Source organism: Artemia sp. Qi Xiang Cuo, chromosome 5 (assembly GCF_049724085.1).
Source record: "Artemia sp. Qi Xiang Cuo chromosome 5, ASM4972408v1, whole genome shotgun sequence".
NCBI classification, from domain to species: domain Eukaryota; kingdom Metazoa; phylum Arthropoda; class Branchiopoda; order Anostraca; family Artemiidae; genus Artemia; species Artemia sp. Qi Xiang Cuo.
This window is the reverse complement of record NC_142798.1, coordinates 48,761,568-48,782,307: the sequence shown is the minus strand read 5'-3', so window position 1 is coordinate 48,782,307 and position 20,740 is coordinate 48,761,568. Positions and strand designations below refer to the sequence as shown.

General features: G+C 35.2%; 1 protein-coding gene across 2 annotated transcripts in view; it reads right to left on the bottom strand.

Moving 5' to 3' along the window:
- The window catches only part of ACOX1 (acyl-CoA oxidase 1), a 207,211-nt gene that overhangs the window by 5,646 nt on the left and 180,825 nt on the right, over window positions 1-20,740 (bottom strand). For both annotated transcript variants that reach the window (XM_089089661.1, XM_089089660.1), the window contains exons 7-12: window positions 19,662-19,786; window positions 14,463-14,623; window positions 10,811-10,973; window positions 6,261-6,451; window positions 4,629-4,772; window positions 34-139 (exon numbers count right to left, since the gene is read on the bottom strand). In XM_089089661.1, the coding sequence (XP_088945787.1) occupies window positions 34-139; window positions 4,629-4,772; window positions 6,261-6,451; window positions 10,811-10,973; window positions 14,463-14,623; window positions 19,662-19,786 (890 nt within the window). The remainder of the gene's footprint in view (window positions 1-33; window positions 140-4,628; window positions 4,773-6,260; window positions 6,452-10,810; window positions 10,974-14,462; window positions 14,624-19,661; window positions 19,787-20,740) is intronic.

Below are 20,740 nucleotides of genomic sequence, written 5' to 3'. Positions count from 1 at the left end.
TAAGATTGACAAAGAGATCAAGATGTTATTTACCTTAGCAGCATCAATTAGAAGAACCGAGGCTTTGTTCCAAGCGATATGCGGGTTCATTCCCTGGGTAATCAATCTATCCAGTTCAGCTGCTGCTCTTCTAACTAGTCTAAAATGAGTAAAGAGAAATACAGTACGTTCCAATTGAAAAATCAGGCACGTAAGCACGGGGCAGACGTACAATCCTCCCAAACTCTCCTCGTTTGAATAATTTGTCTTTTAAGTTCGCATAGTTTCATTCTGTTTATCCTTCGACGCTGTTTTACACCCCACTTTCAGTTCTCAATTTAAAATCTCCATCGCAGATTGATTGGAGAAACCTATTTGGTTTAACTTAAGACGTGTGAATAAAGACGAGTCTACGCAGAGAATGTGTATTTTGATCAATATTCCCGCCTGTAAAGAATCAAGCTATAATAAGCTTGTATAATAACAAGAATATCTAAAAGTATGCCTCGACGAGAACTATTATTTCTTCGCCACACAGCAATAGCACTGAATCTTGAATCCCGATATCACGGAGCGACCTTTGATCATTAGAAACATGTCTGAATAACTGCACACAGAGGTGTCCCACCCTAATCTCCTAAAAAAAAATTCGCGAAAAAAAAAAGAATTATATACGACAAGCATGAATTTCCTTGTTTCTTTTTCTTTTTTTCAAGTACTATTACACTCCCCCCCCCAGTCTTAGAAAAATACCTTGATGCTTATCCCATATGCGTATCCTGTATCCCCCTTTAATGCATATCAATAATGCTTATCATTGTGAAAATGTCTGGATAACTGCACACAGAAGCGACACTCCAAACAAGGAACGTCCTACCATCATTTCCTATAAGGATTCTTTTAAAAAGAACGTTATATATGACAATCGTGAATTCTCTTGTTTCTTCTTCTTTTTTCAAGCACCCACGCACCCACATATCCTTAGATATATAACTGGATGCTTATACCCTTCTAAGCCACTAGATAAATGTGGAACAGAAAGAGGAAAAGATGGAGAGGGAGAAAGAGGGGAGGAGGATAAATATAGCCAATACTGCCCGCCAAACTGTAAGTTATGATTTAAAAAAAGTTTACTGTTTACATCGTTAGTTTGCATCATTGGCTCCAAAGGTCAGGTTGATTAAGCATACGTAGAAAAAAAATCAAACGATTATTCAGCTTCAGAGATATAATAAACGACAGTAACAAACAGGTCATTACGATAGAAACTGTTGGTATCGGCTGAATAAATTAACAAGATTTCTTATAGCCTGTCAACTAAAACCCAATATAATTTTAACTCTGGTCTGGTTCTGAATATTATATATTGTAACGTTATACATAGAGTTGCGCAGACTATTGCTGTAGTCTTTTGTCAGGCAATTCACCGACAGTCTTTTGGGGAATTTAAATAAGAAAAAAATCGGTCGAAACTGCGAACCTTTGCTGAATACTGTAATATTTTTAGTTTCCGAGGATAGCACAAATAATTCTGAAGGGTAGTCATTGAGCTACAGATTCTGAAATATCTTTTTGTTAATACTGTCCTGTTTCCCTTACTTTCCAGCAAGCAAATATACCCAAGAAAATGAGATCAGCGGATTAAGGTCCATTAAAGCAGGGGCTTCCCACATCTTTCCATGTTTCTCTTCTTGGTACACCTGTTTCAAAATTAGAAAAGGGCAAAAAAGACACCACAAAGCCTTTTATATACAGCCTTAGTATATAGACTACGAAAAAATAGTTGCAACCGAAAAAAAATCGAAATTGCTTTTACTAAGATTAATTAAAAAAAAATTTTCCACAAAATAATTTTTTCAAAGAAAAGTAAAGAGCTCCATTAAACTTCAAATAATCTACCAAGCGTGAAACTACCACAAATCAGCATCGATAAATAAATGAAACCCAAAACGAACAGAAATTACAATAAATAACCGAGTCAAACTCAAAACGAGCAGAAATTAACATGAGTAGGGCTCAAAACCCCTATGCCTTCCCAAGGCCAGGACATAATTTGTACTTAACTGAAGAAATATAAATGTTTTTACTTTCATAACTTTAATAAATCAAATAATATTAACAATTTGATTACTAAATATCAGTATATGTATATTAAACTGACAATTCACAATCATTTGCATTTTTTTCAGTAAAGTGCAAATTAAGTTCTGGCCTTCAGAAGTTATAGGGGTTATGAGCCCTACTCATGTTAATTTCTGCTCATTTTGAGTTTGACTTGGTTATTTATTGTAATTTCTGTTCGTTTTGGGTTTCATTTATTTATCGATGCTGATTTTAGGTAGTTTCACGCTTGGTAGATTATTTAATTTTATTTTTTGCTCATTTTTGGTTTAACGCAGTTCTTTACTTTTCTTTGAAAAACTCATTTTGTGGAAAGAGTTTTTTTAATTAATTTCTGTTCGTTTTATATTGACAGTCTTTTCAGGGAAAAAGAAAATAATACTTTGAATCTTTTCTTCTTTTTTTAAGACTTCATTTTTTGGCCTGCTATTCGTATGCTGGAGAAAAATTTTCAGCAATTTTTAACAACATACACCCTTTTAAAAATCTGGACACAAATAGCAGTGTTTAATTTAGTTTCATACCTCCTCTAGTTGACCTGTAATAGAAAACTTGATGCCATTCGCGAAAAAAATCGGTTATTCTTTATTTGATAGCTTGGATATACTTACGCTATTTTGATTTGGTTAAATTTTAAGAGCAGAAGTAGCCCGAAAGTTTGAACATAATACCCTCAGTCGTTCTTGGGATACTGTTGAGATGCCTTATTGGGAATTAGCATTAACGTAGTGCATTTTGATTTAATCTTAAGGCAACATTTAGTTTTTAAATAAAATGGACAAATGGGAGGTTGGGCATAGAAGGGGGACTAGTTGCCCTCCAATCACTTTCGACTATTAAAAAGGGCGTTAGCGCTTTCTATTTTCAATCGAATGAATCCTTTTTGAAGTTCCTACGACAACTCCTTCGATACTAAGTGCACTGGTCTAAACAAGAAAAAAAAATAATAATACATTTTACCCAGATCGATCTTTACTATAAAAATGTCAAGCCTTCCGATCAATTTCGACAATTAAAAAGGGCACTAGCAATTTCAACTTCCAATCGAATGAGCTCTTTTTGAAGTTTCTACGACAACGCGTTCTATAAAAACCTTATATGCCCCAAGGGCATAACTTACAATCCTTACCCTGAGGGCTGTGGGGGGGGGGGGGGGGTTTTCGTCCTCAAAGACATAAATTCCGGAACTTTCAACTACGTTGAAAAAAGTGGCTATCTAAAAATTTTGATTGGATGTGTTTGGGTAAAACATGGGCGTGAGAGGGGGGTTAGTTGCGCTCTAGTCACTTTCGACTATTAAAAAGGGCACTAGCCCTTTGAATTTCCAATCGAATGAGCCTTTTTTGAAATTTCTACGACAACACTTTCTATAAAAACCGTATATGCCCCCAAGGCATAACTTACAACCCTTGCCCTGAGCGCTGTGGGGGAGTGTACTCCTCAAAAACATAATTTCTATCTCGAAATCAACTACGCTGAACAAAATGGCTATCTCAAAACTTTGATTGGACGTGTTTCGAGAAATGGCGGGCGTGGAAGGGGTGTTAGTTGTCTGCCAATCACTTTCGGCTATTAAAAAGGGCACAAGCCACTCCGATTTATAATTGAATGAGCCCTTTTCGAAGTTTCTACGACAACTTCGTCGATACGAAGTGCCCTGATGTAAAGGAAAAAAAAAAAAATAAGTAATACATTGTGCCAACATCGTTCTTATATGCCCCCAGGGCATAACTTAGACCCTTGCTCTGAGGGTTGTGGCGGAGTGTCCTCCTCAAAAACATAATTTCTATCTGGAAATCATCTACGCTGAGCAAAATTGCTATCTCAAAATTTTAATTGGAGGTGTTTCGGGAAATGGTGGGTGTGGAAGGGGTGTTAGTGGCCTTACAATCACTTTTGACAATTAAAATTGGCACAAACCAATCCAATTTCCAATTGAATGAGCCCTTTTCGAAGTTTCTGCGACAACTTCTTCGATACGAAGTGCCCTGGTCTAAAGGAAAAAAAATAATAAATAATACACTGAGACAACAGCGTTCTTATATACTGCCGGGGCATAACTTAAAACCCTTGCCCTGAGGGTTGTGGGGGAGTGACCTCCTCAAAAACATATTTTCTATCTGGAAATCAACTACGCTGAACAAAATGGCTATCTCAAAATTTTGATTGGATGTGTTTGGGGAAATGGTGGGTGTGGAAGGGGTGTTAGCGGCCTTCCAATCACTTTCGACTATTAAAAAGGGCACTAGCCATTCCAATTTCCAATGGAATGAGCCCTTTTTGAAGTTTCTACGACAACTTCTTCGATTCGAAGTGCCCTGGAATGGAAAAAGAAGAAAACAAAAAAAAATAATAATACATTGTGCCAACATGTATCTTTACTTAGTTCTTTACTTAGGCAGCGCGATTGCGCTGCCTATGATAGGAGATGGGAAAGCAGAAGCTTTAAACAGGGCGAGATGGGGGAGGAGCAATCAACGGTGCTTAACACCGAGTCGAATTTACAGCAATACTAGATAAGAGCTTACCCAAAAGCGGTTCTCCGGTAAACCGTCTCTAGAAAATACGGATCATAGATATTTCCAGAAAGCTTCTGACTTCTCATACTTTCCTTTTCACTCAGATAGCTGCTAGTATAATTTCCTCCATTTTTATAGGACTTTATTAAGTGCCTAAAATAGAAAAAAACATAATGGGCTAATCATTGTATATTTAAAAGCTAAAAAGAAATAAGAAACGAAAGCAAGCGATCGAACCACGTCCACTAACAGTGTTTTGACCTGTTTGCACTTTTCTTTTTTTTTCCGAAGTAATCTGCCTTTTTTTTTTGAACCACCTGTTTGCATCTTTTGAAATTTTTTTTTTAACCACGTCCGGTAACAGTGTTTTGACCTGTTTGCATTTTTCTTTTTTTTTCCGAAGTAATCTGCCCGTACATCTAAAAAACGGTAGTTTTTCAGTACATCTTTGAAAGAATACATTTAGGAAGGAAAGGGGTACTTTTGGACTTAAATCTATTTTCATCCAGCTCCAAGTTCAATGAAAACTTTTAATTTTGATTTTCAAAGACACAAATGGTTTCGGTGAACAAACCAGTAATTTTCTTTTTGTAAATTTGCATGTAATTTCCTATCTTCAGATAAAGAACTATAATCAATAGAAATTAAAAAAGAAGGTAAATTTTCCCTAGATTGTATATTACACCTACTTTACAAGCAAAAGAAACAATAGGCCACAGGGCAGCTAAATGTTTTGATCCAACACAAAAAAGTTTCAATTTCAATTAGCACAATTTTTACCAAACTTACAAAACCTTACGAAATCTTAGCATAAAGACAGAGGGAGGAATCAGGCTTGGAAAGCCACTATCTCCCGTCTGCACCTTTCTTGTGATTTCCATCCCTGTTAACAGAGAAAGTTTGATCATTTTTATTGGAGCCAAAGACTAGAAAATGGTTTTTATATTTAAAGCCTCTTTTTAAGTAAGGAAATAAATTTACGGACAATGTTGAATTTCGACCAAGGAAATTATATTGTCAGGGAAAATTATGTAATGGACAGACTACATAGCTGTGTAGGAGTATGGGGGATGGGCATCTGTAATACTGAGACTTATATCCACTCCTAGTGTGGAATAGCCTATACTGTTTAAGACTAGTAGGCTATTTTCTTATAACATAGAAAAAACCGTTTGGGAGAAACCTCAAGCTTGGAATCTACCTGAGACGATACTACTCAATCACCACCTCAGACTACAAAACTCCGTTCTAGGCTGGGGAGTGGGCTAATGAATCATCGTCTGGGTGAACTTTCTGCTCACTTTAATTAGCTAAATTAGTCGTTTAAGAAGTGATTATATTCTTGCGCAAAAGGAAGGAATAGGTTGATGCTCTCCCCCCCCCCCAAAAAAAAACAATTTTTTTTTATTTGTAAAAACGTAATAAACTGCATATAAAATATTTTTTATGTTTGTTTTAAGTTTTTCCTTGTAACCCCTCCCCCCCCCGAACAAAACCCTGGATACGCCCTTGACTAGGGGCCCAACAGGCTGTTACTAATAGACTTGTAACATGTATCTTCTGATAAGATCTATTGCAATTGTGTACTGGCATGGTCGACAGGATATTTATAGGTTAACTAATTCTCTGTTGAAAAATTACCTTGCCACTTGCAGCCAGAGAACTGTATTTTCACCTTCATAAGTATAAGCAGCTTGAACTTGCGAATATATACGTGGAAAGTTCGAGTTAGACATGTAACCATGGCCCCCACATGACTGTCGCAATACTTCAACAAACTGACCAATATCAGTTGTCGATAAAGCTTTAAGGCCACACGACAAGGCATGGAGCTGAAAGAAAAAATAAGAGAGTAGAATAATTGAAAAAAAAAATTGTTTCCTTCGGTCAATTTCTTAAAGAAAAATTACTGCAACAATTTTTTATTGTGAAAGACAATGAAGACAGTGAATTCTACCTTTAAAAACATAAAAAATAAACTCGAAACTGGAGTATAAGGTCCAATATCAGGCATATCAAATCTTCTGCCAAATAGCCATGTACAGGCCACACACCAGCGATCAGCCGCCACTCGTGATTTATGACCACAATAAGATTCCAATTTTCGGCTCATGTAGTAGTACAGTAAGCACCTAATTTTATGCAACGCATAATTCAGGAGGAAATAACTAACAGATAAAACATATTTATTATTGAGAGGTTCTGTCTCAAGGAATTAAGCTTATTCAGTACATTCCACTAATAGTGTCACTCCATTAGTGAATCACTTTTAGGGACCCTTTTTGACGCCTAAACCACCCAGAAGAGGTGAAAGAAGATTATAACTTTCATATTCTTTGCTAGGTGGATTGTGTTTATTTTCTTCTTGGGACGAAAAGCTGATATTTACGGCGGTATTCATACAAGTTACCACCCTACTCATTCTCGCTGAACTATTTAGAAAAGAAAAAAAGGGTAGTTTAACAATAATCAAAACCTAAAAATAATAACGGTTATCATCCGCCCCAAGTAACAAAAAAAGGCATAACGCGACATGCGAAACCTTTCTGCGTTGTGGTAAAGACAAATAAATTTCCATGGCTGTTTGTACTTCAAACATTTGATCACTGGCTTCGTTCTGTAATAATATGGTAACATTATTACTTTAAGAAAAAGGGATATAAAGGAAAGGATTTTAAAAAAAAGCGTAGTTTTTGCCTCTTATTCAACACATTGGCCGTTCAATTCAAAATACTTCGCAATGAACTGGCGTTAGAGCCAATTTTGAAATCAGCGGCGACACTACAGCGTTAGTAAAGGGTATCTTCCATGTATTATTCCTTCCTTCCTTTTTCCCCCAGCCGCTTCATATGGAAGGAAGGGTCGGGAAATTTTCAAAGAGACTCATTTGACTGCAAATCGAAAGTTATAGTACACTTCCTAGGAGTCGAAAACGGTTGGAGGGCACATGCTCCATTCCGTCACGATTGTTGCTACCCACCCATTCCAAAGCCCTCGAGAACAGCGATAAAAATTTTCAGAGAGCCATTTAATTCAGAATTATCAAAAGGTCAATAAATATGTCTTCAGGGATGACATGATCCAGCAGGTCCTGGTGCAAGAGCCCTACATTATATAGATTACCAATTGTTTACGCACGTGCTTTGCAATGGAAAAAGGGAGGTTGCTTGATCTTCGGTTTGCAAATGGCTCAAAAATTACATTGCTATCTAGGTCAAGAGCAAACCGAATTTTCTTATGAGAGAGGGGAAGGGAGGTAGAAAAACCAGAAATGACACGCGTAACTGAGTAAAATTGAAAAATGCTATGCACATGCCGGGTTTTAAAATCATCTACAATACCTGAGGAATGGCTTAGATAATCAAGCTGAAAGTTTCAGGGAGTGCCGGGGGGGGGGGGGGAGGGGCTACGATTCTAGTCAAAGCGGACATCACAGTTTGAATTAGAGTAGGGGTTGAGGTAAATCAAAATTGGGTCATCGAAATTGCGTATCTGCAATATCTCTGGAACGACTTAGGGATGGTGTTGAGACTTTAAAGGCATGTTGGGAGTGATGTTCAAAAAGGAACGGAGGACATCCCCCTCTTGCCTGTTGAGAGAAGGACGGGGGAAGGAGGGGCAGTAGAATTCAAATTTTGTGTAAGTGAGAGGCGGAAGGGGCAAAGCAATTGTGTTTCCGACCCGTAAAACGTTTTGCACTATAAGACCCTGTGGGACTTTTAATTTATGCACGGTTAAGTGTCAAGGTAAATCAAAACACACAATATGTTGCCAGGTTATCAAAATAACGCATCAGCAATACCACGTTAAAAGCTTGAGGCATCAAGTTGAAAATTTCAGGGAATGTGGTTGAGGGCAGGTGGACGTTGAATCATGGCTTGGAGGGAGAAGGGAGAGTTAAATCAAAAGACACTATGTGCATGCAGGTTATCATAAAAACATATCTAATCATCTTGAGAACGGCTAGGGGGATTGATTTCAAGCGATCAGGTGGCGGTAGATAAGGGCTATCAACTCCGTAAACTTTCCGTGGACCCTCTGTAGAGCGTCATTCTCGCTTTACTGAAAACAAAAATTTATTCTAAACTATTCTTTTTTGTGATTATAACATTGAAAAAAAAAAAATCCTGAGACTGTTAAAAAAACACTGTTCAAAATTTATATTGGTTTCACTACAATAAAAATGACGCTAAAGCCGCTTAGAGGGTTTAAGAGGAGGGGCTAGCCTCACTCTTAGTTGTAAACCTTGATAAGCCTAGTGATATTACTCTTTTGTTGTGTTTTAATTGATGTTATACCAAACAAAGTCACACATCTCAAACAAATTGGTTTCAGTAAATCTTAAACCACGCTCTGACCTTAAAAATTTTTAGGGGGGCGACAGAACTACTTCTTTTTATGTTAATTTCTATTAGTTTTAATTGTGACTTGATAACAATTTTTTATTTCTGTTTATTTTAGAATTAATCTGTTCATCTACATCACGATCTGCAATCTCAATGTTTGATATGGTTATTCAAACAAATTCTAGGCTTAATTTTCTAATAATTTTAAAAATTCTAATGCTAGGCTTAGGTTTTAACATGACTCTTTACTTTTCTTTGAAAAACTTCTTTTTTGGAAAAGATTTATAGACTCATCTTTATAAACGTTTCTATTTTTCCCCAATTTGGAAAAATTATACTGCAGTTGAAGAGAACAGTTACTTTTAGAAAATTCAGTTTAGTTATGAAAGTACTATTCAGGTGTAAAAAACAAAAAAAAACATGTTCAAATGATGAATTAAAATTAGAGAGTATAAGGATAAGAATTACCAAATTTTTATAAAGAAGACCAAATAGACAAAATTTTCCATTTTTTTTTTTTTTTTTTTTTTTTTTTTTTTTTTTTTTTAAGTAGGCAAATACTTGGCTGCTTAAGGGGCAACAAAGAAAGATACTAAAGGTTATGAAAATTACTCAGTTTCACTTATTTAGTTCGTTCCATTCGCTCTGACAAGAATCTCGTCAAAGTATGGACCAGGATCATAATTGTATGCAATCTGAATTTAAATAATTCAAAGCTAAGATCTTTAAATATATATTACAAATCAATATGGTGATTTCTCAGGGTTTTCAAGAATATCATTTGTTACATGAAGCTGATTTATTTACAGGATAAAGACTCAAAGATTGTTTAAATAAAGACGAAGACCACACTGCTTTTCCATCACAAAACCAGTGTCCAGCCTCTGGTAAAATGAAGTTTTACAAGAATGTAATGGTTTTAGTAAATGTAATGGTAAAAGTAATGGTAAATTTTACCAGAATGGTAAAAGTAATGGTTGGGGACTGTTTTAATTCTAGTTTTAACGGTCGCATTTTGTTGTAAGTCTTATTTTATTTATACTCATGCTTTGTTGAGGACGGCTGTTGGATATAGAGCCGAAATACTCATTTAAGAAATATTCAAATAAAATTTTTTTTCGGAATATTTAATATTCAGAGATATTTAATTTGATTTTTTATAGATTGCTTAATGTGGGTCTTCTCAAACCAAGTAGTCAAGGAATGGAACATCCTCCCCCAAAAAATGGTTCTGGCTGACTCTACTAACTCTTTCAAGAATAGCATTGACAAGTTTTTTAGTGAAAGTAAATTTTTATAGAGTTGAAAGCTTTTTTATTGCAATATATTATTATTATTATTATTGTTTCAAAGGCATAGCATTAACAATTCTAATTTGCCGCAAAAAAAGTTTAAATGAAATAGCAAAGACTGCTTTCCACTAACGGACTGGGTGCTCTAGCAAAGACTAGCTAACGCTTACCGAAGTACAAATATCGGTCTACAGGTTTTCACTGAGAGTAAATGTTAATATTTAAGTAGCTGGTTTGGCTAATAAAAGCGTGGAAGCACCATGAACTCTTGGCAAAGTGCGAATATCGGCCATGGACCTTTCTGCTGAGCGTGAAATCATTGTCATAATTGTGTTACTTTTATGTTTGATTCACAGATGACCACTGTTGTGTGAACAATAAAATGTTTAGAAGTGTTTCTGGATTTTCTGTTCCCCTGTCTTGAAAAAAAAAAGTATTTGTTACTGAATTAAAGATTTTTTTCTTTTTTTATGTGTTTATATGAAGTCTACGGAATTATTTAGCTATGTTTTTACTTTTTAGTATAAAAAAGCGAAAGAAAAAAAGTGTTTACTTCAGGTAAGAGATCCAAATCTATTTCTTCTCCTCGTTGAGTAGTCTCCTGGTACAAATCAATTATATAAAATGCAGCAAATTTCAAGGCAAAACAGGCAGCAACTGGTGGGAAAATTTTTGCTTGCTGTGCTTGATATTCAATTATCTGGGGCTCTGGTTCCCTAGAAAAAACTAAATAGAAAAAATTGTAATTAAGAAAAATAAAATGTGAATCAGACTTGATTTGAAAACCAGATTGTTTCCCTTAATTAACTCTGTCACTGTCACCAAATGTCAGAGAAGCACAAAGAATAAAAGTAAAATCTGCTAGACTACACCAAAAAACATTCTCTATCATTCTTTTCCACTAGTTAGCTGTTACCACATGGACTAACAAGGGGCATTCTTTGCCTTAAAAATCATGGGCTCTTTCATACACACCAAAATAAAAATAACACGGAATTTATTTTAGTTATTGTAACTGCATCATCACTCAGTCGGACAGACAAGGGCCAAAATACTGAAAAACTGAATTTTTGGGATACAAATTTGATCCCGTCAACAATTTGAATTCAGCTATGCCAAAAAAAAATGATTAATATAGAATCTATATTTGAGAACTCATTTTCTAAGAAACACTAACCTGTACTATAGATTAATACTTCTTCACGTAGAAGATTTCAAAGTCATGATTTTTAAAGAGCCTGGTCGATTTGCAGTAAAAACAGATAGCTGTCTCTACCCGTACCCTACTTATTTCATTCCCAGTAATTATTCTTGAGGTCCCAAACTTGGTATTACGAAGGTAACATGAAAAGCTTATACTCGAATATATGATATAATACATTTAATGGAGATGAATAAATGACCTATTTTTAGGGGAGAAATTAAAAAAAAAAACTGGAAATTACCTATAAACTTTTTGAAGCAAAAAAAAAGATACCACAAAAAGGTATATCAATATTCTACCTAAGTAATGACGTCTAATTAACCTGATTCCAACTACTTCAAGCTGCACGCTTTTATAATTTTAAAAGAGCTCCCTAAAAAGTCAAATATTCCCCCATCCTATATTTTCGTCAAGGGAGGACAATATTCTTTACAATTAAATTTAAAAAAGCTTCCTGATCCTGAGAAAAAAGGAGTTAGGGGTGCCGGAACATTACATGGAAGAATGTATTTGCATTAGCATCACTCATCGACCCCTCATCTCCAGTTGGGCAAATCATCATGAAACTAAAAGGAGACCATAGTGGACCCCAGAAGGCTCTCCCGTAAAAGAAGAAAGAATATGAATAGATCATTTTTTTTTAGTCGTCCCCAATCCTATTAAAACAATCTACTATAACTAAGAACAGGCAGTAACACTGAAAAAGGTCAGTGGCATCAATTAGGGTAGTGGGGAGACAGAATATGGAAATTTTCTCCGTAGACTTCCCTCCTAGACTTTGAAAATACCTTAGTAGGGGTATTTCCATTGAATGTGCCGTTTTTGGTATTTTCATTGACAACATTGAAAAAACAATAAAGTTGCCCCCCCCCCTGGATTTTAACCTTCCTATAGACATTCCCCCCCCCCCTAAATTTTCGTGAATTGACTCCACTGGGATGGGCTTCATTGAATCGTCGGAGATAAAGAACGATAACCTAATTGATGTGAGACGTTGTAGTGATTTTCATTTAAAAATAAGAACAAAATATATTTCATCTAAAGAGCAGTATAAATATAATAGAATTTTTCGAATTGTAAACTATTCTTAGCGAAAACTATCTCTACCATTATACTACATTTTTTTTTAATACGAAATCAAAAATTTTAAATCAGATTGGGCTATAACTCTGACAAAATAAATCAAATTTAAAGTAATTTTATTTTTAGACCCAGGACTGTATTGTAAATTCTAGATTGTTTATTTTAGAAAAAATAGAGCGAAAAAAAGCAAAAAACAGAGCCTTTTTTTGTAAGCGGTTGAGACACCCAAACTTATAGTACTAATTACTTTATAAAAAGAACATTTTTAAGACACAAAATCAATTCTTTTCGATCTTAATTTTGCAACAGTGGAATTCTACACTTGCAGCAAAAAAAAAAAAATCTAACTATAATAAGAAAACAAATACCAAATAAAAATAAAAAAGGGAACATGGCTAATTTTCCAAGACACTGGAGCAGAAAAAGCAAAAATAAACTTGAGAATATTTCCATAAACAACTTAACAATTGTCATCAATTAAATATCAATTTATGCATTGGCCATTCTCACCTTTACTACAAAAAAAATGGCTGATTTTTAATCATATAATACGGTGAGACAGACAAACATCTCAATGACTAGCATATTCTCAAATTGTAGATCAACTCCATGTCCCTATGGTTCATGCACTGCAGCTTTATATTTCTCTTTATTAAAACCATACCAGTGCAAAATGAAGGGGGTACCTAGGACTGGTCTGAAAGACCCTCCCGCAAATTTGCAGGATACTTGGGGCCAAAAGCATCAACTTTTTGAGGCGTGAGTAATGCCCCTGGTATCATTTACCGATTAACTCAAAATCTAAAATTTTTACGAATATAATAGACCAACAAAAAAGATTCAGGACAGAATATATCTGGCAAAGGAGTTTACAGAAAAAAAAAGAAGCTTAAAACTCATTGCAGGTGTTAAAACTCGTAATAGCTGGTTTGAAAGGATATTCTCCTAATTTAGAAGCCCTGAAGAACCATAAAAGTCTCAAAAGCCAAAGCTAAAAACGGAACACCCGACTTTACAGTGGTTGGCTGTATCTTGCCTAACACAAAGCTTTTAAAAAAGATAAGTTTTCCAAAGCTCCGGCGAAAGGTACGATCGAATAAAACATTTCACTTTTAATAAAAAGTCCTGTTTTTAAAAACAGGACTTTTAACTGAACCTATTGCCTTATTTCTGTTCACTCCTCTTTTCTCCCATTTTATCTCAAACATACAAAAGTATAGTCGTAGTAATCCGACCTTACTATTAATATAAATTCAACCTGGCGTTAAGTCAAACAATAGCCCTCTATCCCCTTCAATTTAAACCACCATCATGGCCACCTCCCGGAACATTTGTAGAAAATGTAGGTCACCTTTCCAATCTCCTTCTAACCAAACCTGAAGCATCGTGTTTTTCTTTTTCCTATCGCAGGCTTTCATGATTTAAAAGCCTTTTAATGATGCACATCCATGTGTGGGTTCGAATAAGTCCACAGGTAAAAAGTAGCCTTTGAACACAGAAAAGTAAAAATTCCCTGAAAATGGAAAGAGTGCTCGGTCTGTTTCATTTGCTCGAACAGATTGATATGAGCCTTAAGACTACATTTTTCTCTTTTGCAAGGACGGAACAATGAGGGGAGTTCAAAAAAGGTCATCCTCTTTAACGAGAAGGAAGCCAACATAAAAAAGAAACAGGACAGGACTAAGAAACAGGCAAGGCCGTATCCAGGGGGCGTTTAGGGGGGGGGGGGGTTGACCCCCCTCCCTGAAATGTTTTTCCTACTCATATAAACAATTTTTGATATGTTTTATAGTTTTTTTGGTATCTCCCCCTCTGAAAAAAAACCTCGCCAAAAACAATCCCGGATACGGCCCTGGCAATAGGGCTTAAATTTTCTTTTAAATTTGATGGTTGTGGGAAAGAAGTAGATACTGCTTACCCTGGAAGCAATTCAGATTGTTTTCGAACACAGCTGTAGCGAACAGCAATCGTGGCAGCTTTCATCAACTGCTGGCAGGCATCAGAGACAATTACAACACGCACAAAAACCATTGTGCCATAGCTTAACTTGGAATGAGCAGGTTTTACATAGGTGCCATCCTGTAAGATAAAATCACCAACTTTTTTTTCTGTTACAATTAACAAGATCCATAAATACGCATCATGGGAAAAGTAACAAAATATAAGTCTCCGACAATTAATAATAATGTTTCTAATGTTTATACGGTATAGATATAAAGCGTGAACAATACATTTATTTTAGGAAAGGAAGAAGCATTGCAGCAATATAACTAGCAGGCTGGTATTTAAAATAAAAGAGAGATAGATGAAAAACAGTTAGAAATTATCAAAGAAACAAATAAAATAAAATACGGAAAATTTATAAAATAAGTTAAGAAACAATTCAGTCTGAATCTAGGAGTTTATGAATGATCTTAATTGACTGCGTTTGCCGTAACAAACTTGTTGATATACGGTGTGAAGAATTCACGATCATAAAAATAGTTTAATTGGTCGTTGGATAAGAGCAAGGATCCTCCAAACTTGGCTTTTAATTCTCCTGTTCCCAGGTATGGCTGTTTGCCATGTCTTTGAGCAGCATATGTAAATTAAGCGCTGTGAGCATGGTAAGAAATAAATTGATGCTAAATTGCAATAGTTGTTTAAATTTATCTTGATTGTATCCTCATAGGAAAAAGGCATGATGCAAGCTTTTTCGGATTGATGGGAATTATCTAATCTGATACTGCTTAATATTTTTCCCCAAAGTCTTCAGTTTCACTCATGAGCTTCGGATCTTGGGCTTGGGAATACCAATTTTTTTGGAATACACTAGACTCTAAAATAATATTATTTATATATATTGATATTATTTAATACCTTAAGCAGGGCTGTTTCCAGGATTTTTGTTCGGTGGGGGGGAGGGGTACAAAAATAAAATTCAGAAACGCATCAAGAATTTGTTTATATGCATTTTTGTTACGTTTTTACGTGTCGGATAAGCATTTCGGAGGGGGGGGGGGAGGAGGTCCAAACCCCCTTAGCCCCCCTCCCTGGATACAGCCTTGACTTAAGATTCTTTCTTCAAGCCCTGAGAGCTTTCCCAAGTATATTTTGGGATTGTTAAATTGTCAGTGGGAGTCCTGATCAGAGGCAATGAAGAACTCTCCAACTAATTCTCAAAGCCTTGTGCTCACAAATTACAAGAGAACAAATGCAGGTAATGCTGTTAAGATCTTGGCAACAGTCCAGTCTGTTACTAAAAACATTTGACCGAATATAGTCTCTTATAGTTAAACAGTGCTTTGAGTGCCGTAAACAATTGCATCTAGAGAAAAAAATAACAATTACAAGAGATCAAATGCAGGTAATGCTGTTAATATCCTGGCAACAGTCGAGTCTGTTACTAAAAATACTTGACCGAATATAGTCTCTTATAGTTAAAAAGTGCTTTGAGTGCCGTAAACAATTGCATCTATAGAAAAAAATAACACGCTTGACACAGAGCTTAAAATAGTGGGGCCAAAACTACTGATTATGAAGAATAAAGAAATGAACCAATAGAAGATGATTACTAAATGTAATCAAGGCGTAAATTGGGTCGTCAGCTCCTTTTTAACGTAAATCGCGATTAGATGTGCAATTTATATTGCAATTTATTTAACACGATACCCAGCAAGGATGATGAATCTGTGATTCCGCAAGTGCTTGTGGTTGGACTATCATTATATAAAGATACTTTGCCCTCTCCTAGCGTAGTTCACCACTCCATTTTTTTTTTTTTTTTAATCAAAGAAGGTACTCAAATTCGGTATTTGATTTTTCTTTTTAACTTTTGTATTTCTTTGATTACAAAAACTAACCTGTTCTTATATGATAGCAGCTTGCTAATTCAGATACCCCCCCAAAAAATATAAAAAGTGTATCTCCTTTCTGTAATGTAACAGTTTGATTATTACTAATTTAATAAACTAAAGGCCAATACAATTGGGATAGTAGTTATCTCAATCTAGAACCTTACAAAAATAAAAGAATATAAGGTATGGTCCAATAGGGTCTCCCTGTATACAATGTAGTGGTTATATCATAATTTAATGAATAACAAGCCATATGTTATTGTTAATTTCGCTTGCTAATTCCAGTATCCCAAGGAAAAAAAATTAAATGGATGGTTTGATTGTATCTCCCTGCATAACAGGTAGTATTTGGATTATTAAGCGAAATTTGTGAAAGCTAGGATCTTATCAGATAATAGTTTGCTTTTCCTCAATACGTATAAGTCTTAATGGACCTATAAACTTGTATAATTTTTTTTTGGAAATTGGCACTTTGTTTTTATTATCTGTACCAATTTTGGAGCATTTTATTTTTAATGGTTACAGGATAACAACAAACTATTGATTTGTGTTCGTCCAAAATGCTTTGGTGACTGTGTTGACAATGGGTAATATAATGCCATCTATTTTACCTTGTTGATTCTCCTAAGCACCGAAATTCGCGACCTGCATCCCGAATTTTAAAAACTTGAATGTCTTAGGTACCAAAATTAGCAAAGTACTAATATGGACATGGGACACAAGACAACAGTTGGGCCGTCGATGCATAGTCCAGAATATATAGGAAATAGAGATACAGCTACAAAGCGTGGCAATGAGCATCTGGGCACACCTCCACTAGCAATCTACATGTGAGTAGTTATTCGAGAAGTCAGAAGTGAATAGGATAACCCGTACAGTAATGATAACAGTTAAATATGATTAAACATTATGCTAAAGATGGTGATTCAGAATCATCTCTTGCACAGCTGTATGTTATACATGAAGTTATGTATATCATGGTATATATATTATTGGGAATAATTGTGAAGGAGGCATAAACAGGATTTTATTTATTTGAGAGTTTGTGAATTACAGAAGAAGAGGCATCTTAGCTTCCAAGAGTAGATAGGATACTCTGTCGCAGAAAAAGGGCGAGCATTATAATGCATCGAGATAAAAGAAAGGAGTATATAAACTTATTAAAAAGAGAGTATAATAAAGGGCGAGCATTATAATGCATCGAGATAAAAGAAAGGAGTATATAAACTAATTAAAAAGAGAGAAGAAGAAAGGGCGATCATTATAATGCATCGAGATAAAAGAAATGAGTATATAAACTAATTAAAAAGAGAGAAGAAGAAAGGGCGAGCATTATAATGCATCGAGATAAAAGAAAGGAGTATATAAACTAATTAAAAAGAGAGAAGAAGAAAGGGCGAGCATTATAATGCATCGAGATAAAAGAAAGGAGTATATAAACTAATTAAAAAGAGAGAAGAAGAAAGGGCGAGCATTATAATGCATCGAGATAAAAGAAAGGAGTATATAAACTAATTAAAAAGAGAGAAGAAGAAATTCGCTAAGAATAGATGGAATTCAACTGAAAGTTTGGAAGTGGAGCAGTGTCTGGATTATGTCGTGTAAAACACCTATTTTTGACATTTTGAGTCATCAGTGTTGGCCTGCTACATCTACCTGGCCTACATACAACCTACGACCGTGTTGGGCAACCATGTTGCTCGACATCTACATAAGTGCAGTAACATAAGAAAGGAGATAAGCTAGGGTCACAGTAATTACAGTATTTGGAATAGCATCAGTAAACTTTTTTTAATATATTATGTCCGAGGCTAGACAAATGATTTGAGTCGCAGAAGAATATTATAGATATTAAGACAAATTTTAAGAAGGATTGTAGTGCGGTGCATCAGATCTTCATTTTATGTGTGCTGACCCAAAAATATAATAAAGGAAGAAAAGAGGAACTATGTGTAGTTTTTCTGTACCCGAAAGGAGCTTCCTATAAAGTGATAAAGGAGCTACTCATTAGGAGTTTGCTACAAATAGGATTGGCTAAAATGGTGGTAGATAGGTATAACTTAGTTAAGACTATAGTTCCATCAGGAAAATAGTTTTATATAGTAACTAAAAGTAGCACAGAAGTTCATCAAGGCTGTAGCTTATCACCTAGGCTATATTCTCTATTTGTTAATAGTACAAGGGATTACTTTAGAAATGAGTCAGCACCTGTTGTAAAATTATCAGGTAAATGTTTACACTACTTTTTGCAGATGAAATTACTATTAGTCATGGAAATTTGAAACAAGCTGAAAAGATTGTTAATTTTACCCATGATTATTTGCTTAAAAGGAGTTTAATATTAAATTAAATGTTAACAGGTCAGCCGTTGTATTGTTGGGAGTGGAGGTGGAACATTACAAAATTCTTACATGAATCGTAAAGAGTTACAAATCTTAACGAGATTTTGTATTTAGGATGCAAGGTTTCCTTGAAAGGTAGGTGGAGCAGTCATGTTGACCTTATTGTGAGTGGAGGCCGAAGGGCAATGTGGAGTGTGGTAAGAAGCAGTTGGAAAAACACTAGCGTAAGTGGCATTAAGTTAACGAAGAAGGTTTTTGTCAGTAACAAAAGACCAGTATATAATGATGAAATATTGATATTTGAAAAGGGAGATCAGTTAGAGAGGATTCATTTCAGTTTTTTTTTTTTTTTTTTTTTTTTTTTATGAAGACACTGTTAGATTTAAGTGATAAGTTTAATGGCTTTGGTTTTAGGGGTGATTTGGGGCTGATTAGTGAAAGAGCAAATAGGCTAGTTAGTATAGTAAGGTATTAGAATAAACCAATACCACTCCTAGAAGTTAGCTTATTACTAACGGTAACATACCAAGAATGTTTGAGCGACAATAGAAAAATGTTATTCATCTAGCCGAGTTAGATATATTTTTGAGACTTGTGGAGAAGCTGTGGTTGACAAGTCAATGGAAAGGATTGGGTTGAAAGATGGAGGTGCCATTAGTATCCCTTCTTTCTCTTTCTCTGAAGGCTTATAGTGAAAATGAATTAATAACTATCTATCTATAACTTTATTTCGGTGCGTGATTTCATTTAATTCTTGAAACTTCATTGAATTTTATTTAGTAGGTTCTTTATTTGGCCTTTTGTAGTAGGACAAACTCGCAAGCTTAGCTCTCGGTGTGCTGCTGATCGATTTTTCGTACTTGATTCGAAATAAATTGTTATACCACTATTCCTACTATGAGTAAGTAGTTAAAAAAAAAAACCTAAAACAAATATTACCGAAAGAACTTGACTATACTTCATCAGCATAGCTGTTCTGGGAATTCTGTGGCTTTTGAAGCCAAGGTAGCCATTGTCATTGGTGTTTAAACCCATCTTGGGTCCTATTTCACCGACGTCGATTCCTAAAATAATTTGTGAAAATAAACATTGGAAAAAGTGCAAATAATTAGTAAATACATAATTCACATTCATGGATATAGCAGGCAAAGATGAGATAAAATATTACGACTATTAACTACCAGAACTAGCGACACATCATCGCTACCGATGGCACCGGATATAAAGTTGTAAATATTTGTAAATATAATTAACTTTAAAAAATTAAGACCGTTAAGAGCAGTATCCTATGCTGTTCTCTAAAGACTTAAGGTGTTTATCCCAGGGAATTTTAAACTTTGACAATAAATACTTTAGCAGAGTCATCTATCACACCTGTGATAAAGATCAAAACAACTCAAAAAGAAAATAAATTAAAATCCATGCATTGCTATACTACATGAGTAGGCAACCAGCGACCCGCGGCCTGTGAGGCGTCTTTGCGCGGCCCGCAGAATCCTCGCCCCTACGCACCTGACGGACCATAATACACACCATACGAATACACAGCGGAGTGAAAGGGGGCGCCATCTAGCATTTCGTCTTCTAGTATTCTCGAAAAAATCCATAAACGCCATTTAGCATAGTTAGTTTGATGTTTAATCATAGAGACCAATTATTTTGGTATGTTGCATTTTTTTTTTACTAGACCTACCACAAATTTTGGGACCCCCCCCCCCAAAAAAAAAAAATATATATATATATTTTGCCTTTAGATTTTCTTTGTTTATTCTATTTTAGTTGGGTAAAATTTAGTGTTTGTGGTACCAAATGCAAGCCAAATTATGTGGTCATGTTATGTGGCCATCTTGTGGCAGAATATTATGAATAAAAAAAATAACGCTTGATTTTGTAGATGGGTGTCATCTGGTATATAGTGTATCAGGAAAAAAATGGTACACACTGGGACATATCCTAGTATGTACCAGATGACACCCATCTACAAAATCGAGGGTTTTTTTTTTGTCTAAAGGTAATTT